Genomic DNA, 25,622 nt, shown 5'->3' with positions numbered 1-25,622 from the left:
TGACGGGGCACGCATAACTTTTTGCCAAAATTTATGTAAAACCATCACAGCAAAAATGCACATCAAGTGTGACTATGATTTATCGTCATGTCACTCCTCATACATTCAACGATAAATAAAACACATTTTGTACGTATGTATATCATTTATATTTTATACTTCGCAGGCATTATTATACACTCGTTACAAGGTCGTTATGCAAAGTGGCTGATGACATTAAATAAATAGAAAAGGAATGTATAGACAGGTAGGTACATAACAGACATCTATAATAAGAGTCCTAAATTATTAAAGGAAACACAAAAAGAAACATACTGAAAAAAATTGGTTGTCTGTAAAGTCGGTTTACTGACGATAGTTGAACGTGACAACGTCCGATTGTGCTTCTTTGTGGCTCGTTCCGCGCTCTCGCTTACACTTCAAGCCTTACATGGAACGCCTCAGAGCGAGGTAACGCCGCATGAGTATGTTTTTTCGCGCGTGCAGCCGGCTCTATCGAATTAAAAGACGTTGTCACGTCAAAATAATATTAAATAGTCCACTGTGTGAAAAATCTATCACAATAATATGATCTTGCTTGTTAATTAGTAAAATTTTAATCAAATTAGGCAAATGAATGTCAAAAATATACACATATTTTTAAAACTGACTGGATATTTTTTGTGGGACTATTTTCGTTAAATTAATAAATTAGGACTCTCGTTTCAACTAAATCTACTAACGGTAAGGTTTTTGTTTACTGGTGACGGTTCATCATTCAACAACATTAACTATAACAATAAAATACATGTTGCTCTATTATTTGATTTATCATATTCAATATACAGTATTAAATATATATACCTATAGGTACATGCAAAATCTATTTTAAAACTTAATATTGTTCCAAATGTAACTTGATTTATAATTAATTAGGCATTTATTAAACATAGTTTACACAATATTAACGTGACTCTACATAATTATTTACAAGCACGATAATAAATTAATTCGAAGAAACAAATATTTAAATAATATCATTTGCGAATATATTAACATTAATCAACTTATAATTTTTCAATTAAATAAATATGCAAGCATGTTGAAATTACATATAATATGTTATGGATTTGATCTGTTCAGGGCATTCTATGCGCCTAACGATATTGTTCTTAGTCACACAATTATTATTTTATCGACTCTAGTAATACAGGTTCCTTTTTAAACTGCACAACATATACTAAGCATTTTACATTGCTAACAGCTCCTTTCTTAAATGTTTCAATGTCTGTATTGTTTATATTAAATTTAACCATTTACACTGGCACATTTTATTTTTACAAGCACACGAGCTTAGTCATAATTATATTGTACATCACACATACATAAACGGCTATGCACGATTACTTTATATTTATACAGTTAAACAAGAAGATGTTTTAAATTCGTTACGTGTCGCGTATGAAAAACATTTGGTTTTACGCAAAGAGCGACGAAAATAAGTTTGGGATATATGCTGAAATTTCGTTCGATGTAGCATTAAGTTGTTTAGAAAAGTTTAGCACACAAAGGCTACGGCAGATATTAAAAAGATTGCATGTGGAGTGGCGCGGTACGAGGCGGCGGGCGAGGGGCGGCCGCCCAAGAAGTCCGCGTCTTCGGCCCGGTGACCGCCTTCCCGCAGCGGGCCTTGGAGACTGGACCGAACGTCGTTTGTCTCTACGTAATTTGTTTCTGTGTCTTCTACTCTTGACTTGAGATATGGTAGTTCCATTTCTAGAATAAAACATTTTTTATTTTATTCAAGGTAAATTTTGCTTTGTTATTTTTACAATCATCTGCTTCTTCTTCTCTATAAAAAGCCAATTGAAATACTTGTATCTTTTAATGTAGAACTAAACCTAAAGTGTAATGTACTACTCATGTACTACTATTGTCACGCGACATTTTGGAAGACACGACGTTTAGAAGACTTAGAAGAAATAAGGTTTACTTACTATATAACCTGATAGTTCCTTCTGCGTCTCCTATGGAGTTCTTGGAAATGCACTTGTAGCCGCCCATATCGGTGTCTTGTATGTTGCGAACTATGAGTCGCATCTGCACGCTGTACGCTGAACTGTTGATCTCGCTCATTTGATATTTATCGTTTGTTATGATCATCTCACCTGTAGATGGGATAGACGTATATTAGTTTATTTGCTGTCTGGATACTGTTAAAGTATTTATAAGTGATTGCTCTTTGGTTGGACAAAATACCATTTTAAGTTTATTTTTTATATATGTATTACAGTCAACCTTTCAATCAAGCATTACTGACTCGTTACTATGAGACTTTAAAATTGTATCAGTTTGCAGTTTTAGTTTGGTATTTTAATATTAATTAATTTGAATTTTTAATATAATTAATTATCACATTTATTAACTACAATAGAGTAGGATCTGTACTCAATGTGTTAAATATTAATACATTATGTTGTGTCCTCTAATATATTCATTGATACTTATTCGGTATCTAGACATTTGATATAGTCGTTTCCTCACCCTTATTCGATAGGACCTTTCCGATCATTTATATTCGGCCACATCCGAGCATTGTTCCGATATCGTATGAAATATGTTGTTTCGACATGTCATATGAACTATAATGAATTACTGCATAAATATATTTGCAATTCAGTACTTTGTAACCATTTATTCTATTATAATCGTTAATAAAACAATGGTCGGTGAAAAGTTAACGAATTTTATGCGCAATTAAAAAAAGTATATTTTAACGATCTCCTAATTATGAAAATTAAGTGGAATATTATTCTAGTTTTCATTTAATAGGCACAAAAGAGAACAATAACTTATTTTGATGTTTTTTTTTTAAATCGTAAAATATACATACTTAAATAGAAAGGTTTTCATTAAGATATTACTATAGAAAGATCTCCTTCGAAAAGTGTACAGCGCTGAACGAATATAAAATATAAGCATTGGAATAAAAAATTAATCACAATGAGTACAATAAATCAACTTATCTATAGGAAACCCGCTTAAAATGTGTAAAGAGTGTGCCGGTTGGGAGGTTCGCTGTAGTCGCTGGCTACATTATAACCGCGGTCGAGGGTCATGGTACTCGCTCTACATTAAAAATTGCTTGCATTCTTCTTGTCCCGTTTATTTTTGCGGACGAGTTTTATTTTTCGTTTCCACCGAGCCACCGAGCCACCGAGGCTTATTTTATTACAACGGCATTTAATTGGAATTTCTCGTTTTTAGGCAATATCCGTTTCATAACGGAATTCTTGACAATTTTTTTCGAGTCATTTTTTAAGATGATGTTAATTTCATATAATAATATGTGTTTTGTTACACGTGTTTAGGATATAGGTCACATTATATTATGATGGTAAATGAGAATGGGCTAATAATACTTTTGTATGCTCGAATTACATAGTCAGGAAGTATCATATTACATATTTTATTTTCTGAGAATTGTTTGAGGAATATTATTTTGCGTCTTTCGAATATAAAATGACAATTTTCTAGTACAAAATAAATACAAAGATAAATAGAATATAAAAAGGAATACTGTTACAGATATCCTGTTTGCTAATGAATTATCGTTTTCGAAACCTTCTAACTCCATTTCAGCGTTTCCCCTATTTAAAAATGTTCACTTAAAAACGCAACCCGTAATTTATAGTCAAACAACACCACTCGGAGCAACTTTAGCAGATACCCGATGCATTAAAAGCACATTCGTGTTTTTGTCAACTATAAAAATGCTTGCCTTTGTTAGCTACAGTTGGTGAAATCATTTTCTAATGCACATGTACAATTTGGCCTTTTGTGGATAATTTTCACACACGAGACATTTATCATATTTATATGTCTATTTATTAATAATCACTGCATGAAAACTTAAAACAGTGTATTTTTGATTTTAAGGTCTTCAGTGTAATTGAAAAATTAATAAGCTTTTAACATTCAAACGCATTAGTTAATATTATTATGAATGTCAAATATTAATCAGGACCTAAAGATGATTAATTAGTAAGTCAAATACATCAAGTGAGGCCAGTAACCGGGGAGGTTTCGGCTTGAATTGACCACAAATCTGTGGCGCGTTCTGTGCAAGTGACACGTTGACGCTGCCCGCTTGCGACAGGCACGCCCTCTTTTGTTTATTACCATACAAATATATTAATATTCTCGTCAATGTGGCAAACTATATCAATAACTTTCAGAAAAACAAATTATTATTACTCCGAAAAACTTTTGGAGACACAAAAGCCTTGCCCCAAAAATTTATAAAAGGATCAAATAATTAATACAAGACCAATAGATATGGACGTTGAGGAGCGTTCAAGTTTTTACATAAATTACATTAAAGTCCCCCATTAAAGTTGGAACAAAAGCACATCAGAAGTCCGGTTGCGACATCGGAGACGGGCCCACCCATTCCGTGTCCGTCGTAGCCGCCCTATAGCTTGTCCCATCTCGTCACAGCTATGTATTACCTAATTTAATTTGTAACTCACCACAATTTATAGCCCACAGAAGAGCCAGCCGGCCGCCCGACCGTATACCTATTTACATGCGACTATACACGGCATAAATGGCTTTTAAATAAACTGTGACCGAGCAAGTGCAACCTATCAAACGTTTCCCGTTATTGAAAAGTGAATATAAAATTGAATTTTATTTGTTCGAATATTGTGGTATGTGAGAGTAAATATCGCGACTGTAGCCTAAAGCAATTTGAAGCGGGGCGGGCCAGCGGTCTTTGTTGCATATCGGGCGGTAATAGAATTTGGTTCGCTTTTTGCGCGGTCGGTCGCTCTACCCACGTAATGGCTAGCTCGGTTGCCTTTGTAACTGCATCTAAATCCTGTACTGCGTATCTGTCTGGTTATGTTTTATTATTACATTAGACGGTATGCATCAATGACTGGATTTTGCTGGTACTCCTACGTGAAAATTGAATAAGACAAGTTTTTGGTAAGGCAAATGCAAATGCTACCTTGTCAAAATATGAGTATCTATATCTAACTGTAACACATTTGCAAGTAAAAAATAAATATACGAAGAGAACGTTTTGACGGGTTTGGATCTCACAGAAGCAATTTGAAACTGTGTCAAAGAATTCGTTGTGGCAAGTTTTATTCGTTTTGTCGGCTAGCTCGGGCAGCTGCGGTGTCGGGGCACACATGTCGCGGCTGCTGCGAGCAAGTAACGTAAATCCATTCGTAACTCGACTTTAGTGGGCTAGGCGCGTTCCCGCTCAACGCATTATCCGGTAATATCGGTACTTGCAACATTTACATGTTTGCATTAACCGTATCTGAAAATGTCCTTCCACATTCCGAACGTGGCTCTTTTCGCATTGCGAGAACAATTTACTTAATACGAGTGCCGACCAGCGCATACAATTACGCGTAACGTAATTAAGTACGGTATTGATCGCGTTTCATTTTTGGTTCGAGTATATAATTGTGTATAAATTTTAATTGCGGGGACGGTAATCTTCTTATGCTGGAATGGCTGTATTTACTCTTAATGTTAGTACAAAGTCTAGTATCTTTTCCTTTTAGAAATACTAAGGATTACAGTTATAGAATTCCGACCAGTTCTGTGTTTCCACATTGAAGCTTTTCTTTAATAAATTATTTCATTTCATTCATCTTTTATGTAATATAACGTTCTTTATCCTGCGCATTACACAAAAATGAAAACGTATGCAAGTGAAAAGAAATAAATCTTGTAAGTAGGTTTAGTAGGTCATGTCTTTCTTCAACTGCATCATTTATTTTAAAATTTTTACATAATAAAAGCAATTAATACAAGATCTTAGCACTTCATTTTCCCATCAAGGTTTCGTGTACATCTGTCACCTGGACACCAAACAAACAACTTCCATCCTAAGGGTGTCGTTATAATGAAAAGTAATGCCTCCGACCTTCCAACGTTTTGTTAGGTTAAGTGCCTTATTTGTATTAGTTAGCACGTATTTTTACAGGACGGCAATTGTTTTACTTTTTCTATTATTTTTTGTAATTAGAAATGTGTCGTATTAATTTTGTTCATTATTCTTTGATCTTTTCAACATAATTACCTTACTTTATGCCATTGTTTCAAAATATAATACGACACTCTGACGACCTATATATAGGTCAACGACATATCGTATATGCATCCTTCCACATTATCACTATCACTGATATAAAACTAAAATTGCTATTAAGTAGTGAGAAAGCTTTTTTAATTTCAATTTTCATACATTTCAAAGATCTTTTCTACTAAAACTTATTTTACTGCGTTATCTGAATTCATCTTTAAAATTTTCTTCAAAGCAAAATCCAGGAATTCAAAGGATAACCAACATTCATTTTCTGATCTTGGTAACTAATTAGTATTAGTTGCTAAATGTAGAGCACAAAGAGATAAGTAAATACACTTTTCAACGGAAAAATAACTTCAACTCCTACCTATCTATAATTTAAAATCATCTTTATTAATATAAATTTAATTTCATATTTTCGTATTAAAATTCACAAACTGAATTCCATTGCCGGAACTTATTATAAATTCAGGTAGGAAAATATTCAATACTTATAATTAGCATAATCGTATCCAAGTAAAATATCTTTTTGTTTTTTAATTAACCAGAGCACAGCTATATTTCACTCTGTCCCTTAATAATTACACAGCCGTTAATAACGTAACATTGACGCTGCATAATCAATGTCTGTATAAATCTTGTAGAATCTAAATGAAAAGCGAACACGAAAACATTTCATATTTTTCTCTTTAAATACGGCGATAAAAACGCTGTAACTTGTATAAGGCACTAGCCCTGTCAAAGAAGGATAGTAGAAATATGAAAAACGACTCATTTAATGACTACTTTAACGCTTTCAATGTGCTTTATGAATAATGAAATTAGTTGCTTATTCCGTTCTTGAGTTCCGTGCCTGAGACTTAATAAGCTTTATGAGTTACGACTCGTTCGTAAAATATCTCGCTGGCCTTTCCGTTAAATATAATCACAGATTGTAAACCATTGCCTGTTTAATATTTTTTATGTATTTTTATTTGTTATGCAGAACGATAAGGAATAGGCGTGAAGGTGGAAAAGGAAGTTTTGGAAGGTTGGGGAAGTATAAAGGAAATCTTACCGTTTTCTCTTGTCCAATAATTGATAGCTTTTGGTGAGGCTTCGACGTGGCACTGCAGTGTTACATCCGTGCCCGTGGGAGCTCCCACCAGCTGATTTGGTACTTGCACCAATGGATGGACTGAAAAAAAGTACTAGTTTAAAATCTACCTTACCTATCGTCATATTTAAAATTGAAATAAAAACTGCAGCAGTTAAGTGTCACGTAAAAAATTGTATTGATTCGACGTTTAGCGAAACTTAAAATTTTAAAGCCTTTTAAAGCTTTTAATGATAGACGTCGGCATATTAATAGTTTTAGGTACATTAATTTTAGTACACAAATAGCAAAATATAAACATAAGTGAGTGGTTTGCGGCACAGCACAAAGTACAATTAACCGCGTACTACTATTAATAAAATTTGCGCACGCAGTTTTGATGTTTACATGAATAAAATACGGTACATTCTGGCGTGGACCGTTTTGATACATTTTAACCGAGTGCGGTGCCGCGATTCCCATATGCTGAGGTTTGAGTAGCATTTTTGTTTACACAACTTTCCATTTGCAGTTGAAATGTTTGTGTGCGTGTGTTACTATGCAGATACTGCAAAAGGTTTTGCATTTCATATAACTGAACATTTCCGTGCTTGCCGCAAAATATTTTAGCTGTGTGTGTTTTATAGTAATATATGTATCTAGTAGGTATTTAATTGTTTATTAGGTATCTAGAAATAAAACACTCGGATAAGTTCTTATAGGAATTTAAATAAAATTATAATTTATATTATGAAACATAATTTCATTTAAATTCAAATTAATATTTCTTAAATAATATTTTTTCACACACCGTCGAATGTAGTCAATGAATTTCTATTTTAAACATAGTTATGTAACTGTTTCAAATTCTCTACGTGAAAAGTTGAAAACAACCAACTAAAAATCCGGCGCATTGGAACCTATTTCATCAACAAATTAGGCGGTAGACCGGCAACTCGTGTCAATCCAGCCTACAATCGTCACTGCATAAAAGATTGCGCCTAGTAAAGTAGAGGAGGGAATTTGCGTAATAACCGGCAAGTGTGCACATTAGCCGCGCCGCTCGCGCATCGTGTTTGCACAGTTCCGCTACAGCACTTCGCGGGAACTCGTGCCTGTGTCAGGTATTTACTTTGAATATTATCTGAGAACTGGCTGCATTACAAATGTTTGTACTGAGTTGAGTTTTATTTGAGTAGTTTCGTAATAGTTTGTTCTCAATTAAATTCAAGTTTTCATGGTTTTAGTGTTTGCGGTAGGACTCGGTTATTCTCGAGTTTGCTCATATAAGTAAGTTTCTGAATGAAAGTTTTATTTTTATAAGTTGTGTTAAATTTTATTATTTTAAATGAGGTTGGGAAGTTTAAAGCGAATGTAATGTTTGTTTTAAATTTGTTTGGTATCGTTTTTACCTTAATAATTACTATTTAAATTTTAGTAATAATTTTACCTAACAACTTTAATATTAAAATTTTGGTATAGTTAAATACGAGAATATAGATAAGATAAAATATTATTTTATTAAAATAGAGCGATATACTGCAGATACGTTTTAATACTAATAATAATAATATGCATAAATAAATAAATCATCCAATTTTCTGCAAGAATAACGATATCAAGAAAGAGCAAGTTTAATAAAAGCGGTGAAAAGTTAGGCGACGAAAGAAACGGATTATTGTACAAATGTAAGCAGTGGTACCGACATCCCTTAAAGCCTGTTTAGAGTGAATTAAGGAAAAAGGAATTTTCTCCATCGGCCTTAGATCGCAGCTTATTTGCGGTTATTCTCTTTGACCGTCGTTAAGTTCCTTTGGACGGCTTTTACGAGTTCGAGTGGCCAATTTAGCGAACAAAATCTGAACGATCAGAATTTTTGTTCTAATTAATAACTCGACCCAAAGAGCGCCATTAAGTAAACCAGACTAATCAGCTAAGACTTAACTTGTTTCGGTATCTATTAGCTATGTATAACGAGAGTTGGCTAAAATTGGGGACCGACTATTAACAAAATTTCTTATGTAAGTAGATTGGAATTCTCTACAGCAATCAAAAGTTAGGGCGAGTTTTCCTCGGGAAGGATTTTGCGCGGAATTCTTGAAGTGACAGTTTGATTAACCGAACAGTGCACACGCTTTCCGATTCCTTGCTGTTTTGTAGACCTGCCTTAGATAGCTATTACAAGAATTCGTTACTGAATTCCTCCTACTCAGGTATTTTATTTGAATAGTGTGTTTACTTATGTTGGTATCGGAATAAATAACAAAATATAAATATTTGGGAATTAATGTAATATTATTTTTGTGATCAATTGATTGATACATTATTATAAAAAAAATGTGTGCGTGTACTAGTGTACACACGTAAGAAGTGAAACTTCTTTATGACCTTATTTTTCAAAAAATAATTTACTATATGCAACTTTACAGAAATACGTCGACGCGTGGTAGGGATAAGAAAAAGATGGCGCGTAACGGAAGAATGTCACGCGTAACGAAAAAATGTTACACTAAATTTTTTTCCAACCCCGATAAAGAAGTTTCACTTCAAAAATATAAGACATACCTAGATTGAACACGAAACTAAATATTACCGCATATAAATATAACAAGTTTAATTAAAGCCTTTATTTATAACGTAAAATAATTACACACAAAGTTTATACTCTAGAAAAATCCAATTAAACAGAAGCGTAAAAAATGAAAACGAGTACCTAAACACAATTTAACGTACCGTTAATTAATCTAAACAAGACGTATGCAAATTGTTAACGATTTGTTCACTTCGTTCTCGCAGTTTCTTTTTCTCCAACTAATTCAGCGCTCTTTTAAGGAGCCAGTGAATAAACTAAAAGAAATTTACCGCGTTACAAATTACTTAATATTACAAATGAAACTCCCGGTGGATGTGCGAGGTGTTTCAGACCTCGAAGGTCCGCGCGATGAGCTGTTATCATTCGTTTTGGGGAAAGGAAATTTAAATTAAATATTTGAGGGCGTTAATTTTGTCTCCTCATCGGGCGAACGCAACGCATTCTTTGTAAAGTAATTAAGCGGAGAGGAAGGGTTACAGTAGTTTGTTTGTTCGGTTCAAATTACGTTTTCTATGAGCTAAGTTTTCGTATAACATTTGGTTTAATTTTTCATTAACAAATTTATTAGTAGGCAAGGTCGGTTACATTTGTTGTAGTGGGTTTTAGTTTTGCTTTGAATAAAATAAGGATGTAAATCAACATCAGTTTTGATGAAGCCTTTAGAATCATATTTATCCTTGGTCTTATTGGATAGCGAGATAACTTAATTTTTTATTTAAACTGCTAGGTTCTTTATTTTCTCTACTCTCATAGAGCATTAAAACGATTATTAAAAAAAACCCTAGAATATAGTAATATTCTAAGTCATCCACAAACAAATTCAAATCATACTAATGTATTTCCCAAAGCGAGTAAACTCTCTATACATTATAACGCGACATTCTCATAGAGCTTTTAAATTTTAGATAAAATGTGCACGTTTTAATCCGTGTAACACATTACTTAAAAGCAAATCTTTGTGTACTCGGACCCGGGTTTAACTGTTACAGTTGCATAAATATTAGGATACACATAAATGTATTACCATAATGCAACTTTGTTTCATTTTACATAGTAAACAGAACAAAGGCTACGTGCGCAACATTTCTTAGCGTAAATAGAAAAGTCACGTTTGCACGGCTTACTTTTAAATCCATCTGTTTCTATATGCAAGCTGTATTTCTCATTTCTATTAACTATATTCAAGCTGCTCTTTTCATCGCACTACTGGTATAGCGGTAGATAGCGTACAATCCAATCAGACGAGTGTTTACATCGGAAATGCCAATAACAGAATGCAAATACCTACTGGACAACACGTTCGAGCGTCCGCTGGTCACCAGCAGCTACGAAAAACTTTTAATACATATTGAACTAAAACCACAGGCGGACGGAACCAATTCATGAATTTAGATCGATTAATTAATGCTGTTAATTGAAACGTTGCGCTACCATATTAGGAGCAAACATAAAATCTGTACGTTTATTGAAACAATGTTACAAAAATAAAACTCATCATACAGATTTGATTCATAAAACATATCAAATTATGAATAGTAGAAAATTGAGGTACAGCGCACGTGTTCGCATGGAGATGATTGAAAGCTTTGTCGATGTATAAAACAAAAATTGAATTTTACTCACATTGATTGATTACGTTAACATAGTACATCGAATACAACCCATGAAATGCTTTTAATTTTAATAAATTTAATTTAATATCCAAATGAAATGCTACAATATCTTTGTGTGATTGTTTTTTAATATTTCAAACTAACTGATTGTCTGTTAACAAGCACTTAGCAGCGGCATTATCGCTGCATCATGTAATCCACCTGAAACCTGATTAAAACAAATATTGTAGTAGGTTATTACGTCAAAATAATGGGGAATAATGTTGAGTACAGCTGTGGTTCGATGCACCTAATCACAGTTTCAAATTTGGGTAATGTTGTTACTATATCGTCATAGTGAAGCACCATCCATGCAAATGGAAAGCGTACCTGAATCTAGCACACTATTCAGCTTCCAACTCAACGTGTAAATGAGAATTGATCGTGAAAGATAATATTCTATCGCACACTGCCAAAAGAGAACATATTTTGGATTTAGTGTCAGTTAGATGCTGTTAGGAGGTAATAGGGAACTTGGTATTAATTTCGCTTCTGTGTTAACATTGTTAGTTTAATGTTATATTATTTGAGCGCTTGGTGTTTTATTAATTTCTAATTTCTTTCTTTCGTTAATAGAACTAGTCATGTCTGAACATAATTCACATAAAAATAATTTAAATCGAGTTCTTTTTCGTTTATAATGTATATCTACATTTTCCTTGTATTTTTTGGAAGAATATATACCCTCTCCATTAAGTCGACGTAACTAAGATTTTCACACAAAACCCAACATCAAAGTCGTAGAAAACCTCTCCGTGATACATCAAACAATCCGCTGGAATTCAATAATGCTGAACATCGCTGCACGAGGATATCTTTAGCAAACTGATAGTCAACAGGGCACTAAACACAGGGACGAATACAAACGTCCCAGATCCGATTCAGATGCAAGACACGCGTCGAAGATGATACGTGATAACACGAAAATCTCCCAATTGCTTACGTGTTTGAGATGTCGGGCCCAACAGTGTTTCCCGACCAACCGAGCATTGAATAGCTCCAATATAAATTACGCCGGGAGATCAGGCGATAAGCTCGCTCGGTACTAGCTTTTTGCTCATCGGTACACGCAGGTGAGTTGATTTTATCTATAGATGAATTGATTCATGTTTTGAATTCGTAATGTAACGATTTAGTTCATCTCTCATCGTTTTCACTTATTGAGATTGAAATGTAATTGGTCGTGTGGAGGGTCGAAATGAAATTGTTTTTTGCTATTTGTTTCGTATCTATTATTTCAATCTACAAGTGGCTTAACGATATGAACAGCGAAATGGTTTGCTACAGATTTAAAAGTGTTTTACCAGTCAGTGTCAGTGTATAAAATTATAATTGATATTTCTATTTTTTATTAATAAATTACGACAAAAATAAAACTGTTCATAAAAATGAAGAACAATTACAGTTAAAGTAGACGCAAGAACTTAAAATCTAAAGCATGTGCTAGGCCTCAGACGATAATTACTTTACAAGGAGGCTCGCGCTCTTAACATAAAAAGAAACGGTAATTTACTTACAGTGCACGTGGAGCATTATCCTCTTGCTAACGGACGGCGGCACGCCATTTGCCGCGATGCATAGATACGCTCCCATCTCCGAGCGAGTCACTTTCGTCAGGTTCACAATCTCGCCCTCCAGCGACATTACTGGGGAAATATGCGCATGTTAATTTTCATTTTTATGGAGGACTGTAGGTGCGACGTAATAAACACTGTCCGTTACATTTGCGGCAATTACGTCAAGCTGAACGCTGAAGGGATTTATGGAATAGGCATGAATTAGATGATCGTGAATTTCATAAATGTGGGACTCGTTGGGAAAATATTTAACAATAACAATGCACACATTATTAAAGGTATACAATATTATGATTTTTTACTGAAGTATACAATTAATTGATTAATACAACCAGTACAAATGAGTTAAATTTCTAATTAGAGCATGCTTAACAGTTTCTAAGAAGACAATTGAAGTTTTATAAGTAAACGCTACATCAAATTTAAAAGTTTATAAACACTAAAAAAATAACAGCTTTGTCTCTTTTGTGTCTCGCCATTGAAAATTTTGTTGATATCTTGTATAAATCGAAGTAAAGCAGTAATCGTAATATTTATTTTGATACTAGAAGCAGTTCATAACTGACTCTAACTCCAATTTTTATCAATATAAAACGTTGAGCGTTCTCAAATGCGACGATAAACATTTATACGCCATCAACAGTAGTGCTTACTTTACATTCCGCCGAGGAGCCTCTGAAAACACTTCCGAACACTAGTAGACATTCTATAAACAAATGCGGTTACTGGTTCAAATTCGAACCACTTCCCTGACACCTTGCCACCCTAGTACATTTACAACCATTATTCAAACAAGAGCATAAAAAGCTAGGACAATATTTTCAAAGGGAACTGAAGGGATGGAAGTTGATGGTTTAAAGTGTAGAGCTTTTGGCCGTTCGACGATGTCGCTTCGTTAGCAAACAACTTGAACAGCGACCTACTGTGGAGTGTCTACTTAATTGAAATAATTATAAAAGTTAGAGCATACTTTAAATATTCCAAGAGTTGTGAGAAATGAATTTATACGTAAATGACTAATTTTGGTAGACTTCGTGGTGGCTTTAAAAAATTGACTATTCATAAATGCTTTAAAAAGTTTGCATGAATAACGTTTTCAGTTCGATATTAAAAATCTAAGGAGTCTTTTAAGTCCAATTAACTATGAATAGAATTAAATATAAATATGAATAAAGTAATGGTTTTATTACAGTTATAATAATAATCAAGTCATTTAAAAAACTTATTTTAGTGATACTTACAATAAAAGCAATGCGACTCCAATGCATTTATGTCTCTTCGCAGGTCGTTGTATAAACTTGGCCTGTCGATGTGTCATAAGTCAAGTGACACTTGAGCTCTAGTGCTTTCTTGCGTATAAATGTTTAAGTTCTTCATTAAAAATACTTTTAGAATTATAATTACTTAAATAAATTATGTAAAAATACACGTTATTCCTCCAAGCACATACTTCTTCATTGTCGTATACATTATAAGTTGTAATATTATGTATTTCCTTTTTGTTAGTGTTTTCCTTATTTTCTGTTATAAGATTTCGTTACTCAATTTTATTGAAATGATTTCATTAATTAAAGTTGGCAATATACATAAATTACAATAAAGTTTGTTTTCCTAGAATCTAATAAGGTATTCATATTATCTGTATCTAACTTTGTTCAGTAGATGAAAAGCATCGAATGGAAGGATGGCGGAGTTAATTTGCATCAGTCTTCGAGTAAGTTTCCTCCATTCATTCGCTTATCTACATAATTTACGCTAGAACATTAAAAGCGACACGTTGTTGTCATCGAAATATGTTTTATATGGGGTGTTAAGGGACATTTCGCGACGAAACCTTTTGTACTGTTATAATGATTTAAGAGTTACTACAATGCGTATGTATTCAAATTCAGAAATGTGTAGTGTTTCATAACGGAAGAAATTACAATAAATTATTTGAAGGAATACTCAAAAAGTTTTGAGTTTGTCAATAGTTGGACGTAACCAAATTGGTTAAGTCTGACAACGTTCGGGAATATTTGTTAAGAAACATTGGCGCATGTAATAGATAGCCTGTATTGTTTTCCGCTCAGATTTATGGAGGTAACTTGTAACGGCTTCTTTAATTACAGTTCTTCACTCAAATTGATGATTGTTACTGACGTCAGGTAATTTAAAATTGGTCGGCAAAGGGTTTCAACTTGATACTCAATTATGGAGTATTTGAAAAGTGTTCCGGGAAATACTGATAGCTTGAACTACGAGTATACTCGCAGATAAATTAATAACTGCCGTGTTATTCTATAGAGTTTCCGGGTAAACGCTTCTTATAGGCGAGGAGAGCAATGGCAGCGTTTTAATCTCAAAGCCTGTGTGCCTGTATACATTCTGTGAAAGTCATTACCAGCAGTACTTTGTTAACTTAATGAATTGACTGATGGCAGACGGCGCTCGAACAGTGGTGGGGTTAAGTAGGACCTACCGATTAATCACCCTGTCACTACAGTTTCCAATTGCTACTCGTCACGAATCCCCTTTACTTATAACTATAATTAGTATTTCTACAAAGTATCGATTACCTTTCAAACGATATATTTTTCCATACGTCGTTATAACGTTAAGTATAAATAGATGAAATTCAAATCATACTCGATATAGGCCGATCATTTTAGCTCAAATGAAAATCTGATCAACAATATTTGAAATTATTAAACTCGCTCGCAATGACTGCTACTAAAATTTATGACTCAACAGTCGATATCTGACATTTATACATGATTAATATATTAAAGTAATTTTGGTCCATCGAAACATGATAATTATCGTGTATTAAAATTTCCACTGTAATTTATCAGAATAATTAAAAATTTCAAATTTGAGCACGATAATTTGTATACGATTGCCGTTGCTGTTTAATTTTATGAGAAGTTTAAATTAAAATTAGAGTTGAACTGTTTTTGAATTATTTCGTCGGCTCATGAAAAATTTGTGGGTTCGGAAACGATCTCATAGATATTTAATTGGACGATCGCAAGATAACCCTTATCTGGGTATTTATTTGACCGAATGCAGAGATGAGTAGGTAAGTAATTATTCCCGGACGGTCTCGAGATTGTAATCCCGTGGGATTAGAAAGGGCGGTGTGAATGGTAATAGGAGCTCTGAGGCAGTGCGGTCTGATTTACTGCTAAGATTCAATAGTGAATATTTTAAGCACTGATTTATACACCGACGTTTCTTAAACTTCTGCGCTGTCTATCGGCACTAACTCTATGATAAATGGCAAATGAATACGGTATGAAATTGTGTATTCATCTGAAATTGCAGTTTTATTTATTGCATGAACACTAGTCTGTGATTGTTCATAAATATATCATTCTACGTAAACTAAGAAATTGAATATTTTTGTAGAAAAGTTAGGAAAAGGTGAATTTTTTTACACTTGACAAAGCAATTATTTTAATGTTGGTTTATTAAATGTCTTAAGTTTTGTGCTGTACACGATGAACTTTTAAATATCTTTAATTTTTAATCTTGATAAATCTAATGTCTACAGGTGGACCAATTTAATAGTACGTAATAACTTTTCTTCGAACTACTATTCAACGAATAATCTTACATATTAATCAATGACTCAAATCAAATTCACAATTACCCAGTACGTACATCGACTATATCAAGAACGATTTAGTAATTTCGATATTCAGTATAGATAATGTTATATTTTATATTAGATCAGGCCACAAAGTTTTAATACAACTCCATGAAAAATAAATACAATAAATAATTTTAATACGTAAATATGGAGACTTAATAACCGAGAGTTCGTTTACACAAGTAACACAAACTTAATCAATTAATTTGATATACGACACACTGCATTTAGTAATCTTTTGCTATGCAAATACAATTATGTGACTAATTCAATTAAGTATCCCAATAATACGGCCATAGCACGCAAACGTTCAGTCATAAAATTTGCATGATATCCCAGACCTATAAATTTTACGTTATTTCATGATTTATTTGAAAATGACTACATTAGTTCCGTTCTGCATTAACTAGTGTACTATCTTTTGGAAAGGAAATATTCCCGTGTATTCAAAATATTGCTGTTGTGCTGGTATCAAAAAATATAACAAGGAACGTGTAGTATAATAATTTAAATGTATTCAATACACACAAGGGGTCCTTATGGTATTTGCAAGAAACAGGGAAGATTTCCTCTTTGCCCATATCCTTATCTCAAATGTAGAGGACTGTATTGAAATGGTTTTCGAAATGATTTTTTTATAAGTTAAATATTTATTAAACATTTAACTCTATTAACCAAAATAATGACATCCGAAGCAATACTTTCCATTGTTACTTATGTTTTTCATATATTATTATATTATAAAATACGCGTATATTATATTACGAATATCAAGTACCTAGCCTGAGCTACGAACATCGACCATTATATCGATATCGCTTATCGATAATACGTAGTTTGCATTAATTGTTTATTGAAGCGCTTGGACATTATTTTATAATGGAATCTAATCAGCACTTACGTTAATGATGTCATTTTAAAACCAAATTTTATTATTTTTCTGGGTTTTTTACAAACCTAGTATACGATTGAAATCATACATGAAATTACTCAAATATGAATCTAATTATTTAGTATCAATACTATTAAGAAGTTTAAATAGTTCTAAAAAAATAAATACAATTCAGGTAAATTTTTGTAATAACATTTTAACAAAAAACACAAAGAAGTTCCGGCTACGAGGGGAGAGAATCGCCTTCATGTCCGGTGAAAATTATATTTTGTTATTTTTTCGTTATTCGTGTTTTTTTTTCTTTCAATTATATGTGTTTATTCAGTAAGGTGGAAAAAGATTATTCAATGATATGATTATGAAGGTTGACAACAAGCTTAGCGCGTAACTTAACAATAGTTGTTAACTTCTTCAACTTAATGAAAAATATCACGACATTGCCATTCATATTTTTTGATAGATACATCTAAGTCAGATACATAGTGTATATTCTGCAATACAGATATCTTCAATTCTAATTCCAAATCTATCGGAAATAATTTAACATCTAATAATCAAAGTACATTAAAAAGTTACCTTTAGTTTTTCCTTGCGGTCCACCTCTAGAAATGAGATCGCCTCCATCTTCTCTCCGCCATACTATCTTTGGTGGGGGATATCCTCTGGCCTTACACACTAACTTAGCAGAACCGCCCTCAGGCACCATCATGTCTCCAGACGTCTCCTCATAAATGATGTCGGGCGGTATTACTACTTCTAGAAATGCTGTCTGCACAGAACAAATAGTTTAAGACACATAATACCGTTTCAAGACAATCATAGTACATACGTTATGTACATATGTATTCTGTTAACATTATAGTTACTTGTTTAATTTGCTAATTGCTTTTAAATACTTGTTTCATGACATAGCCCGAAAATGAGATTACTGTTGGCATATTACTAGTTGATATATGGTACCTTGAAACGTTTATTCAAATTCAATATTATAAAGATAATTAATTCGTACAATTAATTATATATAATGAAATTCAATATGTCGAAATTAATAGAACGGCATACATTATAATAATTACCTGCATTTTCATTGGATCTGTATTAACTTGGCACATGTATTGTCCCCTGTCCTCCCGCTTCACTCCGCGAATGTTGAGTGTCCAGGTATTGTAGTCGTTGTGGGTGACGCTCAGCCTCGCATTGTTCGTGATCACGTGCTCGTGTATAGCTAAAATTGCCTTTGTATCCGCCTTGATCCACGCTACCTGTCTCGGGAAATGTATCCAACAATCCGTCATATACATAAACTTTCGAACAACAAAGCAGTCGGACAGAAAGTTCCGAGTAAAAAGATTGGAACGGAACGGGCTCAGTCCTGCATATTCGATTATTCAACGATACAATAAAATTTATACTACTGTCGGATATCTGAGCGCTGAATTTTTGTAAGAACAAGTCTAATTACAAGCGAATTCTTCCCAAGAGGCAGTCATGACAACGATCCTTGAGCGAGCAACACTATCTTGTTGCGAGAACCTCGCAAAATGCTCATGGAATTTTTAATTACATTTTCGTCTGGTAGCCGCTATGAGGCGCACTGTGGGCGCGCGGTGGAAACGCCCTCGTTTCGGCCGTTTCACCAAAGGCGTCGACATCGCAATAGAACTTAATTTCCTGCATAGCTTCTTACAAAAAGTTACTGTCCCCAAAAATATGGCATAAAACTCTTCCAAAGAATGCTAGTGATGAAATTTATGGACTATGGGTTACCTTTTTAATTATTAATTATAATTATGAAATAAAATCTAAGTAATGTGATTCATTTTACGAGTGCAAAGTGCGCTACAAGAGATCAGTGCTATCATAAGAGTGAAGATTCTACTTTAGTTGCTTTCTTCATTTGAAAACAACTGGTGCAACACTAAATTGTGCTCTAGGGTACCTAAAGGAACTTTTACTACAAGTGTACATTTATATTCCACAAACAAAAGTCTTAGTGCAGTAACCTTATTTCATTCATATCTTAAACTCTTTATAATACCTATTTCATTTCATACGAACGTTAAAGAAAACTGAAAAGAACAATGCAAGTTTAGAAGTAAGCTTATAAAGTTTAACAAAGAAATTATATTTTTGAATACAAATATTGTAATTAAAATGTTAATACTCTATAACAACTAAAAATGCATTGCTCATAAAACTAAAACGATGTTATTATGTAAAGATATATAAATAAATTAGTAATTACCAGAAACTCATCCATACCAGCGGTGCATATCGAAGTTATGTTTAATGTTGTTAGTGCTTTTACAATTTATCCTATGTGATTTGAGAGCAATTGATTTTTAAAAAACATAATAGCGAACTCATTTTGGTAAATGAAATAAAAACACAAGGCGTTCAATGATGAAAATTGTCATTATAAATATCATGTACGATCACATAGAGATAACATAACAAATGTTTCGATAATAGCATAGGATGTAGATTAGCTGTGGGGACAGTTGAGAGCTCTGCCTCTCGAAATGATTGAACAGGGACCAAGGGGGTTTGTCCTGGCTTTATTTTAATTTCGTAAAGTGACTGTTTTGCAAGCCCTCCTTACTTAGATGGAATAACCTCGTAGAGGTTTGTTGAAACAATTAGTAGAAAACATAGATGCTATAATCTTGAAACTTTTATGTCTTGCTTGGTTATGAAAAAATACATTTATGTTGACCATATAAAAATAATTAAAAGAAAATACTTATAATAAACTAAAAAAAAATTATAAAGAGTTAGATCTAGTGCGATTGTGTTTGCATGCTCTTTTGAAGTTAATTAAATACTAAACTCAAGAAACGTTCCAGAAAGTAAGCATTTATTATGCTATATTTTTGCAAAAATGTATGCTTTAATTGTCCGCGTATAAAACGGCGGCAATTTTATAGTGAATTCTTGAGCTTTAGTTAATTTATGTACGTGTGTGTATACGGTGCAAGTGGTGCATTGTATTATTACCAACTATGCTGCTATTGTGAACAAAGTCTGTGCGAAAGTAATAGTGTCACACTCTATACTAGATAGAGACAGTATCTAAGTAGTGATGGAAAGTGCATAGAAAGTCGTGTGCTAAAGAAGTGTGCAGGAAGTGTGATAGTCAGTGCAGAGGTCTAAGTAAGATCTATAATTGAGACTAATATTATTTTATTTTATTTTATTATATCTTATGCGGAGAATTTAAAGCATTTTGTACTTTCTTAAAATTGAACTGAGCATTGATCAATAAATTTAATTGTAAATTAACAATTAAAAAACAAAACATGAATACATGACAGGTGAAGAAATAATTTACACGTGGTAAATTTAAAAAGCTGCTGCTTGATAACTAGGAGCAATACATGTATAAATTTTACCATTCAGCTCCTGTTTCTCTTCCAATAGTCCATGTGAGCTGAGAATAGCGTGATTTATGAATAAATAACAAATCAATAACGGGACCGTGTCTCACAATTATAGATCTTATCTCTGAAGTGCAGAGTGCTCCTCTATTCAGTCGGCTAGCTGTATTGAGTTAGTTTGATACACACCCTGGCAGTGGCGGAGTCGCCACTCACCCTGTAACCACCGAGGTTATTAACCACGCAGGTGAACGTTGCGTCTCTTCCTTGGGCGATGGTCACATTCTCCAGGGGGAACAAGAAGTCCGGCTCCAGACCTAGGGCTGAAACGGAAAATGATGTCATTAAACAGAAAACAGAAATTTCTCAGGCACTGAACAAAGTAATTGAGATGGTAAATGCTCTACATTCCATCGTGGAATATCTTTTATTCCTCTTTTGATAAATAATGTATGACTGACTTTTTACTTAGGATTTAGAATTAAGATTAGGTATACAGGCTTAGGATTACAATTCATAACTTTCTAATGTACAGGAAGATAAATTAATTCAATTTTTTTTTACATTGTAAACTAAAATGTAATCAACTAGGCTTAGGCTTTATATCACAAAATTTACATCTGTTCTAACGGAGAATATCAAAGACTAGTTTTGAATTCAAAACGTTGGATCTATTTAAACAGAAAGCTCCCGTTCATGTTTTGTTTAGATAATAGAAAACGTTAATGATGAATTTAAAACACTAAACGATTTAGTACCTATTTTGAAGAAGTACAATTTGCAGTTACTTAAAAATTAAGTATTGGAGGTGTAATATATTCATATAGATATTGTTTTATTCCAGCTACATAAATTCTTTCTTCAAGGTATACAAAATTAAAGAGGTATTTTTGGGAGTCGCTTAAATATATCTTGGCGGGTCTTTTGTATTGCCGGAACGAATGGATCGCTGGAAGCGTCAATATTCTACGTGACCAGTCGTGTGTCCAAGGAAACATGTGTCGGAAGTGAAGACTATCTATTTGCTCATAGAATAGCTACGGCTACTGATCATTTGTTGACATTCAAATCTAGCGACGATTATAGTAGAGCCATTTTAATAGGCAACATTTGACAGTTCAACAAAATTCAACAACGTAACCTAGTAACGACAACATAGAATAACATGATATTTCGTTTTGTTAGAACTGCACATTTGCTTAACTTTTTTCAATTACGACCACATATTTATAATAATAATGACCGATACAAGTAATTTTAAGATTTCATTTTACTGATAAACCATTCTAAACATAATAAACAATTTCTGAATTGAAGAACTGACGTCGCTACAATTTTGTGTCAATAAACCTTTTTTCTTTTTAAATACCAGAGACGTTACTCTAAAAATCGAAATTTGACATCTAGAATCGAATGCATTGACTACTTGTGAATAAAAATCATCATAAATTAATAAATTCGATTGACAAATGTTTCAAATCCGTATCGATTAATTCACTTTAATCGATGTTTTTAAGCAGGTTACCTCTCTTCGAAGATAAAATTGATAGACGTCAAATGTTGCCTATTAAATTGGCTCGACAGTACATCTGAATTTTACGGGATTTGGATAGGTACGTCTTAGAGCCAGCGCGCACGAGCAACTTTGTCTCCGCAACTATTTTGTCTCTCCCATCAATTTGTATGGGGAGTTGCGTCGCTACGTGCACGCACTTTCATACTAGCCCATGGGTGGGAGAGACAAAATAGTTGCGGAGACAAAAAAGTTGCGGAGACAAAGTTGCTCGTGCGCGCTAGCTCTTACATCTCGAATTGTCTGCTTTGAAAGTTTTTGATCTAAAATATTTTTTATGCTGGAAATAATAATATTGGGACTATAGTAATAAATACTTTTAAAATGAAATATGCTTAAAATTATTTATTAATGATAAAGAAATATAATATTACATAATTGATTAAAAATATCCTTAAAATTTTCAGAACATAAAGGCAAAAAACTACAAATCTTTTATACCTACCTGCAAAGTTGGATTGACTTTTCGGAATATAGAGCTCCGATAAAAATAGAGTGCATCAAAGCGAGCCAATACCGCCGTGTTTGTACGACAACGTGTGGTCCGCCCAAATGGGTCAATTGAAACACAAGTGCAAATGTCGCTACGCTAAAATGCCGGCGTTATAACATGTCCTACAAACATCTAGGCAATAGGTATGGTACGAATATAGAAGACGATACAGTAAGCTATTTACGGAGAGAATATTCGATATGGTGAGTGCCTCGAAATTAACCTTAGGGTATCGATTGTGTGAATTGCATCGCAAGTTATATAATATGCCTAGATGTATTCACAAGTTAGAGATTTCGCAGATCCTAGCTGGTAATATGTATTTTAAACTGGTATTGTTGTTGCGAATTTCTGTAACCGGCGTATTAAATTGTTTAGTGTCGTAGACAAAGAAAACTGAAAAGCATCAAAGAGGTCAATGTAATTCACAATATTTGTAAAAGTTAAAAAGGATCCAGTTAAAAAACAGAAAACATCATTATTCCAATAATTTTACGCAAGAATAATACTTATTTTATGAAAGTACAATGTTGAAAGTTCTTACGATGTTCGAAGGACGCGTGTATTTCGTGGCTCAGAGAAGTTGAATTTGTTTGCCATAACTAGTTAAATGTTGGCCTAAACTTTATTTAAATGACAAACTCTAAGAGATGTTGTAGTCCTTGTTATTGTAGTTCAAGTCCATTTTCGAGTTGGGTCAAGTGAACTCCACAGTACAGATAGTTTCGATAATTTTCTGTTGGAGATGGAGTAAATTGAACTGAAGCAATTAGGTTTTGCCTTTTTTTTCTGGGAAAGATTTGCGAATAAGTGTTTGTTTAGTTAGTGTGGAAATTAGAATGTGCAGTATATTTTAAAAATTATGTGGCTTCCTTTATTTTTTTCAACTTTCATATAGGTTTTAGTGGATGTGAAAAAAATATATTTACACTTTGTACACTGATACAAACTCAGATACAAAAGTGGGGTCATTCAACAGGAATGTAACGTTTCCAAACGATATAAAAGTTAACATTTTTTTGAAACCTAAAACTTTAACTAGTTACTTCCATAAATAAAAATTAACGTATTTCCATTGGATACAGAGAAAATAATTCAAATTAAAATGAATAACGTCGGACTGGGAGTAATAATGCTGAAACAATGTAGCAGAAAACCAAGAATTTGGTTTGGGTTTTGAGAGCTCGGTCGAAGTAAGTGAATTCTTTAACAACATTGTTTCTAAATTAAAACAATCTCATAATTGCACATTCTCTAACTTCTTTGATGCAGCGTATTTTACGCGGGGGTAGGGCGTACGGGGGTGCAGGGGCGGGTGAAGGGGTGAGTTGGCTTGGGGTAAGTTTTGAGGCGAAGTTAAGCCGATTAAGTGTCATTTCCGCCGCGGAACTAGCACTGTTCATTAAATATTTCGTGCGACTTAATTGCTAAGGTCGTCTACATAGAAATGTGGACGAATTCGATTTGATTTCGTAGGCGATAACATCTAAAATTATCTCTAGTTTACCAATTTAATGAGACGTGAATTATGTTATTTAGAAAGGGAACTATTTTCTTGAAATCTGTTTGCTATCGTATGTTGTGTTACCTATTCCAAGTCCTTGAAACTACAGTAGCGAAGTTGGATATTGCACTGCCAGAGTAATTCACATATTGTTATAGTTGTATTACTAACATTTACATATGTCTGATCATGTGGGTAGTAGTTTTGTTAAACCATCAATATATAATAATGGAAAGACAACTTCTAAAAGTAATTACACAAAGCCAGAACCACTTAACTTTTAAAGTTTAAACAAGAGGTAGACCTCAAAAGGCGAGTAGAAAATTCATTAAAGACATCTTGACCGAGGCACGTGTTGAAACTATTCTCACGTGTAAACGAATTACCAGCAAGATAAATAAGAAGCGCACCGACGAAACCGACTACCAATTACTCGAAGAACAAACCGAGAGCGGGCGGAAGAAAAATAAGATTTTTCCCGTTCTTTTCTGTTCTATCTCTAGATGTTTAAGATTAAAACAATGTTATAATGTCAATTGTTTTGTCGTCTACGCTATGATAGTGCTATTTTATGATTTGAGAATACGGTGTTTTAGTTAGATGCATCAGCCAGAAAGTTACTGGTAGTATTTGATTTAAAGGAAAATTTAAAATGATGTTTTAGATGCTTAGTTGTTAAATAATTTTACTTTTACTTCTCATTTACTACGTCGATAGAGTTGCACTTGAGATGATTGTTATGTGCATTATCACTTCTTCAATAATTGGATTAAAGCTTGTCTCTGGGGTAAAGTTGCATTTATTACATTTAATAACATTCATTAATATTTATAAAACTTGAATTTATGAAGTTTTGTTATATCCAGCTATGTTTATGAAAGATAAGATAGGTATTTGATACACTATTATATGCCCTAGGCAGAATATTACAGTAAACAGACAATATCTAAATGGAAAACCCAGATATTTTTAGCCGAAACATATTTTGAAAGATAGATACAATTATCATGATAAAATTCTCAATTTATCTTATGTCTAAATATTAAAAGTACATTATTTTGAAATAACACGTTGTTATATTATTGCAAAGCATAAGAATGTACCTGTTGTTTTCGTCTTTAAAACTTTTTTCTGGATAAGGTTTTTGTGTTCAGCAAAGTC

The 25,622-nt window shown here is 33.2% G+C and overlaps 1 protein-coding gene across 2 annotated transcripts in view; it reads right to left on the bottom strand.

Annotated features, from left to right (window-relative positions):
- Positions 1 to 484: 484 nt before the first annotated feature.
- LOC149907699 (lachesin-like) overlaps positions 485 to 25,622 on the bottom strand; it is a 54,514-nt gene continuing 29,376 nt past the window's right edge. The window contains exons 3-9 of one of the 2 annotated variants that reach the window (XM_090102741.1): positions 21,081 to 21,214; positions 18,591 to 18,776; positions 18,091 to 18,283; positions 12,929 to 13,057; positions 7,149 to 7,268; positions 1,977 to 2,147; positions 485 to 1,755 (exon numbers count right to left, since the gene is read on the bottom strand). In XM_090102741.1, coding sequence (XP_089958867.1) covers positions 1,538 to 1,755; positions 1,977 to 2,147; positions 7,149 to 7,268; positions 12,929 to 13,057; positions 18,091 to 18,283; positions 18,591 to 18,776; positions 21,081 to 21,214 — 1,151 coding nt within the window. In that variant the 3' untranslated portion in view covers positions 485 to 1,537. The remainder of the gene's footprint in view (positions 1,756 to 1,976; positions 2,148 to 7,148; positions 7,269 to 12,928; positions 13,058 to 18,090; positions 18,284 to 18,590; positions 18,777 to 21,080; positions 21,215 to 25,622) is intronic. The other variant, XM_090102742.1, reaches the window with a different exon arrangement.

Source organism: Colias eurytheme, chromosome 6, assembly GCF_061535395.1.
Source record: "Colias eurytheme isolate Ceu_HAF_F1 chromosome 6, ilColEury1 Martin Lab GWU primary, whole genome shotgun sequence".
NCBI lineage: Eukaryota > Metazoa > Arthropoda > Insecta > Lepidoptera > Pieridae > Colias > Colias eurytheme.
This window is presented reverse-complemented; position numbering and strand designations above follow the sequence as displayed.